We start from the raw sequence: 12,775 nt of genomic DNA on the forward strand, positions 1-12,775 counted from the left end.
AGGTAGTGAAGGGAGACGAAAATTTAATAGTCATGGGTGACTGGAATTCAACAGTAGGAAAAGGGAGAGAAGGAAACATAGTAGGTGAATATGGATTGGGGGGAAGAAATGAAAGAGGAAGCCGCCTTGTAGAATTTTGCACAGAGCATAACTTAATCATAGCTAACACTTGGTTCAAGAATCATAAAAGAAGGTTGTATACCTGGAAGAATCCTGGAGATACTAAAAGGTATCAGATAGATTATATAATGGTAAGACAGAGATTTAGAAACCAGGTTTTAAATTGTAAGACATTTCCAGGGGCAGATGTGGATTCTGACCACAATCTATTGGTTATGAACTGCAGATTGAAACTGAAGAAACTGCAAAAAGGTGGGAATTTAAGGAGATGGGACCTGGATAGACTGAGATAACCAGAGGTTGTAGAGAGTTTCAGGGAGAGCATAAGGGAACAATTGACGGGAATGGGGGAAAGAAATACAGTAGAAGAAGAATGGGTAGCTCTGAGGGATGAAGTAGTGAAGGCAGCATACGATCAAGTAGGTAAAAATACGAGGGCTAGTAGAAATCCTTGGGTAACAGAAGAAATATTGAATTTAATTGACGAAAGGAGAAAATATAAAAATGCAGTAAATGAAGCAGGCAAAAAGGAATACAAATGTCTCAAAAATGAGATCGACAGGAAGTGCAAAATGGCTAAGCAGGGATGGCTAGGGGACAAATGTAAGGATGTAGAGGCTTGTCTCACTAGAGGTAAGATAGATACTGCCTACAGGAAAATTAAAGAGACCTTTGGAGAGAAGAGAACCACTTGTATGAATATCAAGAGCTCAGATGGCAACCCAGTTCTAAGCAAAGAAGGGAAGGCAGAAAGATGGAAGGAGTATATAGAGGGTTTATACAAGGGCGATGTACTTGAGGACAATATTATGGAAATGGAAGAAGATGTAGATGAAGATGAAATGGGAGATAAGATGCTGCATGAAGAGTTTGACAGGGCACTGAAAGACCTGAGTCGAAACAAGGACCCGGGAGTAGACAACTTTCCATTAGAACTACTGATGGCCTTGGGAAAGCCATTCATGACAAAACTCTACCATCTGGTGAGCAAGATGTATGAGACAGGCGAAATACCCACAGACTTCAAGAAGAATATGATAATTCCAATCCCAAAGAAAGCAGGTGTTGACAGATGTGAAAATTACCGAACTATCAGTTTAATAAGTCACAGCTGCAAAATACTGACGCGAATTCTTTACAGACGAATGGAAAAACTGGTAGAAGCGGACCTCGGGGAAGATCAGTTTGGATTCCGTAGAAATGTTGGAACACGTGAGGCAATACTAACCTTACGACTTATCTTAGAAGCTAGATTAAGAAAAGGCAAACCTACGTTTCTAGCATTTGCAGACTTAGAGAAAGCTTTTGACAACGTTAACTGGAATACACTCTTTCAAATTCAGAAGGTGGCAGGGGTAAAATACAAGGAGCGAAAGGGTATTTACAATTTGTACAGAAACCAGATGGCAGTTATAAGAGTCGAGGGGCATGAAAGGGAAGCAGTGGTTGGGAAAGGAGTGAGACAGGGTTGTAGCCTCTCCCCGATGTTATTCAATCTGTATATTGAGCAAGCAGTAAAGGAAACAAAAGAAAAATTTGGAGTAGGTATTAAAATTCATGGAGAAGAAGTAAAAACTTTGAGGTTCGCCGATGACATTGTAATTCTGTCAGAGACAGCAAAGGACTTGGAAGAGCAGTTGAACGGAATGGACAGTGTCTTGAAAGGAGGATATAAGATGAACATCAACAAAAGCAAAACGAGGATAATGGAATGTAGTCAAATTAAATCGGGTGATGCTGAGGGGATTAGATTAGGAATTGAGACACTTAAAGTAGTAAAGGAGTTTTGCTATTTAGGGAGTAAAATAACTGATGATGGTCGAAGTAGAGAGGATATAAAATGTAGACTGGCAATGGCAAGGAAATCTTTTCTGAAGAAGAGAAATTTGTTAACATCGAGTATAGATTTAAGTGTCAGGAAGTCGTTTCTGAAAGTATTTGTATGGAGTGTAGCCATGTATGGAAGTGAAACATGGACGATAACCAGTTTGGACAAGAAGAGAATAGAAGCTTTCGAAATGTGGTGCTACAGAAGAATACTGAAGATAAGGTGGGTAGATCACGTAACTAATGAGGAGGTATTGAATAGGATTGGGGAGAAGAGAAGTTTGTGGCACAACTTGACTAGAAGAAGGGATCGGTTGGTAGGACATGTTTTGAGGCATCAAGGGATCACAAATTTAGCATTGGAGGGCAGCGTGGAGGGTAAAAATCGTAGAGGGAGACCAAGAGATGAATACACTAAGCAGATTCAGAAGGATGTAAGTTGCAGTAGGTACTGGGAAATGAAGAAGCTTGCACAGGATAGAGTAGCATGGAGAGCTGCATCAAAACAGTCTCAGGACTGAGGACCACAACAACAACAACAAGTGGCTGTTAAATGCAGACTGCCTGACAGGTTAATTTGGGTCTCTAACTGTCAGCTAATGCACAGAATGTTCTCAGAAAATTCCACTAACCCTCAGCAGTGGTCTTTCCTCTGTGGTGTGCTAAGGCATCTCTGGTCGTGGCAACATCGCTCAACTGCCTGAGGTACAGTGCTGTCACTGCTGTTGTTGCTACTTGACTTTTTGATTGTTCAATTTTCAAGTTCAAAAACTTTTAACTGTCAGTAAAGCCTCCTTTCAAAAACCAGCAGAGCTGGAGGTGTAACTCCAAATGGAAGCTCTGTCAATCCCTAATACAAACTTCAAAGCTGCTAACTAATTTTCCCATATTTGAGCTCACTGTACAAGACAGTAATTTTTCTGCCAATATCCAACATGGTCAGGAAGTAAAGTGCCAATATTAGAAAGGCTTAATGTGCAGGTACTTTTTTATACATGAAAAGTAATGTATATCATTCCTCTGCACACCAGTGTGCTTTTCCTGTGGCTATTGTCTCAGGTAGGGTCAGTTTCCTAGGGAAGAAAGCTGTTTTCAGTTGGAGTTGAGGGGCTGGCTTTCCCTAAACCTCCTAAGTGGGCATAGGAGGCTGGTTCAGTGTAGAGTGATTTCCCCATGATGATCTTTGCCAAACAACTCCTAAAAATCTTAGGGTGAAGCAGCACTTTGCAGAAGAGTTATAAGTAGATGCAGTAAATGTCCAGTGAGAATACCAACATTCTGTTCCTGATTCTGATTGGCTGAAAGGCCTAATCATTTTGTGAAGCTGTTTGGAACTCACAAAATGTAGGAATCAGCCTGCAGCCTCTGGAGGGGGGGGGGGGGGGGGGGGTAAAAGTCATGTGTCTCTGGGGCAGAGCTGGCGTTTCCATAGTGTATCCATCATGTACTTCAGAAGCCAGGAGAGGCAGACAGAGACCTCAAATTAAATAACTGAGCTAAGTAGCTAGCTACACACAGGTATTCAATGAATGAGACGATCTTCATAAATTTTTCACTGAAGCCAATAAATTATATTCATTTCTATGGAAATCTGAGAGTTGTGTTTTCACGTTCATTTTAGATTTTCAGCTGTATTCTTGTTTTGTTATGGTGGACACTATGGCTGGTAGTTGGCAGGAACCAGCTCTACATCTACATATACATCTATATCTACACAGAACTCTGCAAGCTGCCACACGGTTCGTGGCAGAGGGTACCCAGTACCAATGTTAGTCATTTCATTAATTGTTCCATTCGCAAATAGAGTGAGGGAAAAATGATTATCTATATGCCTCCGTATGAGCACTAATTTCTCATATCTTAACTTTGTGGTCCCTACGCGCAGTGTGTGTTGGTGCAGTAGAATCATTCGGCAGTCAGCTTCAAATGCCAGTTCTCTAAATTTTCTCAAGAGTGTTCCTCGAAATGAAACTGCTTTGATGTCCTTGGTCAATCCGATCTGGTACGGATCCCAAACACTTGAGCAGTTTTCAAGAATAGATTGCACCAGCATCCTATAAATGATCTCCTTTATAGAGGAACCATACTTTCCTGCAATCATCTCAATAAATTGAAGTCAACCATTCACCTTCCCTACTACAGTCCTCATATGCTCGTTCCATTTCATGTTACTTTGCATTGTTATGCCCAGATATTTAAAAGACTTGACTATGTCACGCAGTATATTAATAATGCTGTATCCAAACATTACGGGTTTGTTTTTCCTACTCATCTGCATTAACTTACATTTACCCACACTTTGAACTAGCTGCCATTAATTACATCAACTAGTTCATAGGCGAAGTAATGGTGCTAAACTGTTCGCTTTGACCCTGTGCCCATAGTCATGTTGTACAAATGGAGAAGATGTCTCAATTATTTACGACGCCTTTGGCACAATTGTTTTATTAATCTCCATTGCATGATGTAATTTTAGATTTTTTACTTCTGATGAAGGTATATTTATATGTACCGAAACCTTGGTCAAGAATTTTAATAAATTTTTATCCTGCAACTGTTTTTGGCTGTCATCCTTTATCGTGAATAATTTCAACAGTTGCTGTTGCAGCCATGTTTAAAATCTTAAAAACTAGAAATTTTGTCTAAGTCATCTTGCGTCTTCCTACAGTCACTCAACTTCAACGCCTTACCGTACATCACAGCATCATCAGCAAAAACTACCACAGATTGCTGCCCACCCTGTCTGCCAAATCATTCATGCATACAGAGAACAACAGTGATCCTATCACACCCCCCTGGGGCACTCCTGACAATACCCTTGTCTCTGATGAACATTCACCGCTGAGGGCAATATACTGGGTTCTGTTACTTAAGAAGTCTTAATATCTGGGGACCCGTTCCATATATTCTTACCTTTGTTAAAAGTCTCCAGTGGGGCACCATGTCAAACACTTTCAGGAAATCTAAAAATATGGAACCTGCCTTTTGCCCTTCATCCAATGCTTCCAGTATATTATGTGAGAAAAGAGCAAGCTCAGTTTCAAATGAGCCATGTTTTCTGAAATGTGTGCTTATTCATGGATATAAGGTTCTCCATCGCATGAAAATTTATTATATTCGAACTGAGAATGTGTTCAAGGATTCTGCAGCAAACCAATTCTAGGGATATTGGTCTGTAATTTTGTGGGTCCATTCTGTCACGATTCTTATATGCAGGAGTCACTTGAACTTTTTTCCAGTCGCTTGGGACTGGACAAGAGATTCACAATAAATGCAAGCTATGTAATGGGCCAGTGCCACAGAGTACTCTTTGTAAAAATGAATTAGGATTCCATCTGGACCGAGCAAGTTACTTGTTTTCAGCTCTTTCAGTTGTTTATCTAGGCCAGGAATACTTATGACTATGTATGACTATGTCACCTATACAGGAGTCTGTTCGATAGTCAAGCAACATTATGTTTGTACAATTCTCCTATGTGAACGATTTCTTGACTTTGAAATTTAAAACTTCGTCATTCATTTTGTTATCTTCAGCTGCCACACAGGACAGGTCAACAAGGGACTGAATGGCTTAGAGATATACATAGGACCAGAATTTTCTTGGATTCTCAGCTTGATGTTTTGTTAAGATATGGCAGCAGTAGTTGTATGCTTCAAGCATATATCTTTTCACAGATGCACAAATCTTTACTAACATTTGCTTGTCATCATCTGTGTATTCTCTTTTGAACAGTCACAGTGGAAACGAGTGGCCGGTAAAAACATTCAACAATTAAATTTGTTTCACCTACACCTGTTATACATAACCAGGTAACTTCACTGTTACACTCCAATTGACCTAAATAGAGATGATATTTTTGTCAAGCGCAGTGAACACTCTCCATGCTATGGGCTCTAATCTGTCATTCCGATATATATTCCACAATTCGCTAAATACCTCAGAGCTCTCCACTTCCGGTTTCAGCCAGCTCTCAGTCCCAAGAATAATTTGACTGTGAGAGCTTTCCTGGAGGGTAGTACATTTGGGAACTTCGTTACAAATACTTCAACAGTTTACTGATAAAATTTTGAGAGTTGAAGTGTCTTTACTCTGAATGCGATCTGACTTCATTTGCTACATACTGCCTGGCAAGTGTTCATTAGAGTACCTCAAACTACTGTCTAGCCTAGAAAACACTCATGTGCCCTCCACAACTATCCTGCAACCTGAGCAGCAGCTTCCCTGATGTAGTGCACCCCCTGACCTATGAAGGGGTGTCCTATGAATCCCCACCCAACAACACAGGTCCAGAAATCTGCAGCCAAGACTGTAACAGAGTCGATGAAGCCTTTGGCAGAGACCCTCCACTCAGCCCCAAATCAAAGGACCTGGTCAACTTTAGGAAGGATGCTGCAAATTATGAGGACCCCTGGCAGACATACTGAGTGGTCATTGTGTACGTGTGTGGGTCGTCTGCGTAGAACGGCTCGCACACGTCGTATTAGGTTTAAGTGCTCTGAGCTAGAGAGAGGAACTGTGACAGTGCAAATAAATTAGTGACACAGAAATATAAACTTTATTGTGCTGCAATATTTAACTGAAGTTGTACAGCAACTCACTGGATGTGATTGCAGACAGATACAACTAAATAGTGGCCTGGCAAGGTGTGCTTTACTAAATAGGATGTCAACAAGACTGTGTCCATCCTGTGTGCCACACTGTCAATCACTGTAGTAAACACTTGTTCCTGTGCGAAAGCTATGGCACACCAGTTGTAGACTAAGTCTCGCAGACTGATCTCCACTATGAATTGTAGCTACGAACAGCAACCTCGGACCTCTGTACTGGAACTAGTGTATGCCAAAGCCGAAGAAGAACTATCTGTTGCTGCCTGTAGCTGCCACTTATCACAGTGTGGAAGTCCATCTTACTGGCAGTGGTGCAGAGGTTGCTGATTGGGCTGTGCTTGTGGCTGGCAGTGAACTACGAAGCACACCTTGTGCCCCCAGTCAGAAACTGTCTCAGCATGCTAGCTCCGGCTGCATCCATTGGTGAGGACACAACACGTTGGCTTTCCTTCCAGCACTGAACACTATCAATCTAATGAGCTCCACAACACGCCTAACAACGGAGTTCCCGATAACTAGTAACCCCCTCCCCCTTTCCTGTGTGCCAGTTTGAACCCTGTGAAGCAGCTGCCATTCATCAACTCACAGGGTGAATGGGCGAAGCCAGATGGCCAGTCCCAACATCGGCCCTCCACCTTGAGCAACACGAATGTGTTACCACCCACCATTCACACTGTAGTGAGGGCAGATCCACTGTGTCAGGTACACTAGGAGATGCCTCAGCAGCAAAGCCCACAGGTAAAAAAAGTAACACCTGAAGAGTCCCACGTGATGTGCAAGATTCTCCACCACCACTACAAAACAAGACAGCAGCCTGAAGGTGATAGACCATAGCCAAAAGCACATTCAGCTGTTCATGAACTGCAGCCAGCTTCTCCTGCGTCCACTGTTAGCAGTGAACACATTCCAAGCAGTCGCCACGCCTAGGAATCTTTCTGAAAGTGGCCACACTGTTGTACGGCTTTGATTATTGACACTGGAGTAGTCAAAGGTTTAACTATGTCTCAATATCTAAGCGAGGCTGGCAGTCCTTATTTAGACTGATTTTATTTGCGTATCAGAGAATCATTCTGTGACTACCAATCTAAGTGTCCAAAGAAATCTGTGAAGCAGTATGTCACATAATTTGTCTCACATGTCACACGTCAACAACAGTGCACAGATTCCGGTTGCGACTGCATGTGTGACTTCACGCAACACCATAAGAAGTGCTGACATAGGGACAAAAGGAACATTTCACGAAGTTAAAACATTCCACATCACATAAAGAGAGAAAGTTCTGAATTATAGCTATGTGTCAAGCAACAGAAAATTGAGGATTGCTATTATATCTGTCTGTAATATTTGTAATTTCATGTAAGAAGAGATCATTACATTTCTAAGTCAAATTCATCTTAGTTCCATATTATATGGACATTTCAATACACACCATTTTTAAAATTTCTTCCTGACATCAATTTCAATTAATTTGGAAGTGAATAAAAAAGTACTGTTCCCTTGATATACAGACTACCACATTTGCTGTTAAAGTCAGCCTCCTCTGATTCTACAAAAGTCTGTTCAGTGTCTTACATAGGAATCATGCATTTGCATATCCCTATTTCTAGCTTTAGGGTCTTTTTTTGCCAACATAAAATACAGCCAGCATAATCATAATTTTACAGCTATTAATCAGGTTTTTGTATGATGTCCCTGGGCTTTACTTTTCACATAAGTCTCATTAACCTCTTCTCTTGTATAAAGACCCTTGTTATATTGATCTGGCAGCTCCCATTCCACAATACAATTCCATAAGACAGGAGTAGGTTCAATGGTGCAATAGATTTTAATTCACTACATATGCTAATTGCTGACTCCACAATAGTCCATCATCTATATAATTATATTCCCAGAAACTTACATTCAGAACAGGCATTTGCTGCAATATCTTCATAATACATGCCATCCCTTAGAGCGCAATCTGAGGACTGAAAGGCATCAGATCTCCCATCTCTACATCTTTCTACCTTCTTTTTCATTTCCACATAGGAATTACAGCCAACATCTTTCATAATTTGATCTGTGTACTTTTCCATTGACACACCCATTTTTATTGGTTTTAGGAGAACCTTGTGTCTCAACAGATGAGCTCTTATTTTTTCAACAGTATTCTGTAAACACCTTTAAAGACTTTGTCATTCGTTATCTTATCAGTCCATTTGATTTCCAGGATTTGATTGTAACATATCTAAAAAGAATCCAGTATTTCCCTCACCTCGGTCCTCAGAGTCCGGGTCTCCTAGCCATACAACTCCACATTCCAAACACATTCACCTCTTGCTTCACCTCATATCATGGCAGCTGTGTATCTCTCTCAGTGATGTGTCCACTTCTCTATACCCTGGAGTATTTTTCTTGTTGGTTTAGGGTCTTATGTAGCAGCTGGCTCGCTTCTTGTAGTTGAAGCTGAGTCAGAAAACTTCATGAGATCTGTCATTCAACATAATATCTGACGTATTTATCTTTTTCTTTTAATCTGACCTCTTGAACAGAGGTCCTGCTAACCAGTACCTCTGAAATACCATGTGTAACTGACAAAAGGCTTGACTTCATCACGTTCTGCAGCTGTTATTGGTGCAAAAGAAGATCTGCTCATATCACGAAAATACACATCCACTACTTCCTTTTTACAAACACGTATTTCCTTGAATGGGTGTACGGATAATTAGAGTGAGCTGTGAATTTGAGTAAAACACAACTTTACATATCATATACACCTTGAAGGCTAAACATGACAATGAAGATTACAATATTTTTCATTTGTCATGAAACACTCTTGTCTTTTGTTTTCATTCTTGGAGAGTGCGGTTGCTTTCTGATGGTAAACCCACCACCAAGCTGTGATGCCAAAACATAATGCATCCCATCCACAGCAGGTGAAGCCCTTTATTTATCACACCTTGCTCTTTTCCCATCTTCTGTACCTCCCATTTAATGTCTGCACATACACAAACAAACACCTGTGCACAGTATATGTTCCATGACTTACTACCTATTTAATATTATTGTGTCACATTTGTACTACACAAGTAGTGTGAAATGTCATTTGCCTAAATGGCATGCATGTAACACTTCAGCCCTTCACAGATGATGAGCATTTGTTGAGCTGCCTAATCACCCTTCGCTACCTCTCACTGTCTACAATGACATCCCTATCAACTTTTTTCCTTGTTTCATTTAACTTTGTGTCACATGCATTAATAAGCTTGTGTGACAATGTTTATTTTAATCTACAGCAGTAAACAAAAAATAATGCTGGACACACCACTCCTTTTAATGTCTAATACTACTATTTCAGTGTTATCATTGTGTTGTAATATGGATATTTACATCACTGATATTTACAGGCCATTAAAAAGTGTCAACACAGGTCAACAGCTCCAATAAACAGGTCCAATAAACATGGTGTGTGCTGATGGAAGTTCCCGTCCAACTGCAGGAAGTAGGTATCAGTACCATTTCTTGATCAATGTATAGGCAGGCATTCTTCACAACAGATTAATAAAGCCATGCACACTACTACAATGGTTAAATGGGGCTCATTCTCTCAGTAACACATTTGCCAGCAGTGATCAAGTACATGCCATCTCAGCAAAGACTACAAATAATGTTCACACATGTTGGCACACAGACACATTCTCACAGCAGTGTCTGTGAACATCTGGTGATAACATTTCAAGAGTACTGAATCCGTCAAAGAGGCCCAATGTATTGACCTTCTCATTTCCCAGATGTCAAGCCCCTGGACTTCTGGTTATGGGGACACTTGAAGAAATTGATCTACATTGCTCGAGTCAATGTTATGCAGACATTGCATGATTGTGTATTAACAGCAAGCACAACAAAATGATAGGTATCAAAGGAAGTTCAATTCCCTGTTCCAAAGAGCATCAAAGGGACTTACTGTCATGGATGCCCATCACATTATGCAAGCATGTGACCCAGAACCACGTTCATCAGACCTATTCTCTTGTTTCAAAGAGTAAGACCACTTCTCAAATTTTTCAACACTTTTTTTAATGCACCGTATATTTCATGTATTGACTTGTACCACATACAAACAACTTGCATGCCTATATGGATCTGTGGAACAAGTACACCATAAACAAACAATGCTAGTGCATGAAGACTACCAAAATATCTCAATAACATCAATTGTAAAAACACTGAGTGCTCTAACACTTCTGTTTTTCAAAGATATCTGGGGTGTGAAATTACAAAAAACCATGTTGAAAGAGAGAGAGAACCAGCTGCCAGATTAACCAAAAAAATTAATAGTTAATTTTGTTGTTACAAACTGACAAAACAAGATAGCAGTCAAGATGTAAGCGTTTGGGTGAAAATATTCTACGAACAACACACCAAGGCAAGCAAGATGGCAAAAAATAAGCCATAAACTGTGGGACATGCCACCTTGTTGGATTCAAGTCTTAAGTTAGGTAGATGCAGATATAGGTTTTTGACCTAAAATAATAAGAAAGAAAAACAGTCAAACTTGTACCCAGGTTTCAAAAAATAAGTGAGTTCCAATGCAGATGACTTATATGCACCGAAACAGGTCTGAGTAACAAATGATCTTAAGATACTTGATAACAGCCTCAATCAATAAATCATATTTGAAATTTTATGAGGTTGGACTGAATGATAAACAATTTCAGTAAGAGTTATTCTTTTTACTTCCTTGAAAAACAGTTGCTGGTTTTATTTTTGACTGACTGCATAAATGTTAATAAACAACATGACTGCTCACAGAAAAATTACTTACTAGCTCTTGTTTGACGAAAGTCGTGCCACCACCAGAACTTCCACATTCTGGCATTGCCATTTTCTGAAAAACATAAATGCTACAATGAAGACAAACTGCAAAGAACAATCTGAGGTTAAATCATGCACCTTAACAAAGTATGTGACAAGTTCTGTATTTGTGTACTGAGGAATTCCAGCATGTATTTCAATGGGCATTTTTTAATTTTGTTTCACTGAAGTTTCAACCAGTTTATTATTGTTGGCTAGAAGTCGACAATTAAGCCAATCCTTGAAATCTTAATTGTTCGATACATACATAGATTGTCACTAGGGGACTAAGCTTGATTTTACTCACACTACTTTCAGCCTGCAAGAATCAAAATGGTTTTCTTACTCAGTGCCTTTATGTATAGAATAAAAATGTGCAAATATTTGGAAACTCAAATCAAAATGAAATGACCATCATGTTAGCTACCCATTCTATAAAGTACAGGGTGACAATTATTGAAGTAGATAAAAAAAATATAAATTAGTTACAAACTATGGTGTGCACACACTATATTCTACATGTAAACATCACTACAGACATTTGGACTTAGGTTATGGCATGTTCAATATGCCTGCCATCATTGGCGATGATGTGGCGCAGAGGAACAGCAAAATTCTGCATGACCTGTTGAAGTATCGGGACATTGGTGTTGCCGATGACCTGCTGAATGACTGTTTTCAGCTCAGCAATGGTTTTGGGGTTATTGCTGCACACCTTGTTTTTAATGTAGCCCCACAAAAAGGACTCAAATGTTTTCAGATTGAGAGAATATAGCGGCCAATCGAGGCCCATGACTGTGACCTCTGGGTACCCCAGATTCAGAATGCGGCCCCCAGAGTGCTCCACCAGGACATCACTTTCCTGCTTCAATGGGGAATAGTTCCGACTTGCATGAACTACATCTTGTCTAAATCGGGGTCACTTTGGATAATGGGGATGAAATCGTGTTCCAAAACTTTCACATATCGTTTGGTTGTCACTGTGCCATCAAGGAATATTGCACTGATTATTTCGTGACTGGACATTGCACACCACACAGTCACCTGTTGAGGGTGAAGAGACTTCTCGATTGAGAAATGCAGATTCTCAGTCACCCAAACATGCCAATTTTGTTTAGTGATGAACCCATCCAAATGAAAGAGGGCTTCATTGCTAAACCAAACCAATCATGCGCATACTAATTCCCTCATACCCTGTGGCCAACTGTGCAGTTTGAACGTCCTAATGCAAACCATTCAGATGTTCTGATGATTTTATTTCATATAGTTCAATAATTGTCACCCTGTATCTCCACACCTGGAGTACTGATCCACAAAGTTTTGTAAGCATTGTAGCAAACTATGTTCGGTGTATCTACATCTACACTTCGCAAACCACTGTGAAATG

At 40.1% G+C, this 12,775-nt stretch overlaps 2 protein-coding genes across 10 annotated transcripts in view; one reads left to right on the forward strand and one right to left on the reverse strand.

The window, feature by feature from the left end:
- LOC126210633 (zinc finger protein 239-like) overlaps nt 1-12,775 on the forward strand; it is a 468,318-nt gene that overhangs the window by 453,486 nt on the left and 2,057 nt on the right. The gene's annotated exons all lie outside the window — the stretch shown is intronic.
- The window catches only part of LOC126210630 (zinc finger protein 501-like), a 157,674-nt gene that overhangs the window by 132,698 nt on the left and 12,201 nt on the right, over nt 1-12,775 (reverse strand). For all 8 annotated transcript variants that reach the window (XM_049939940.1, XM_049939939.1, XM_049939936.1 and 5 more), the window contains one exon: nt 11,360-11,422. In XM_049939940.1, coding sequence (XP_049795897.1) covers nt 11,360-11,422 — 63 coding nt within the window. The remainder of the gene's footprint in view (nt 1-11,359; nt 11,423-12,775) is intronic.

Source organism: Schistocerca nitens, chromosome 10 (genome assembly GCF_023898315.1).
Source record: "Schistocerca nitens isolate TAMUIC-IGC-003100 chromosome 10, iqSchNite1.1, whole genome shotgun sequence".
Classification (NCBI taxonomy): domain Eukaryota; kingdom Metazoa; phylum Arthropoda; class Insecta; order Orthoptera; family Acrididae; genus Schistocerca; species Schistocerca nitens.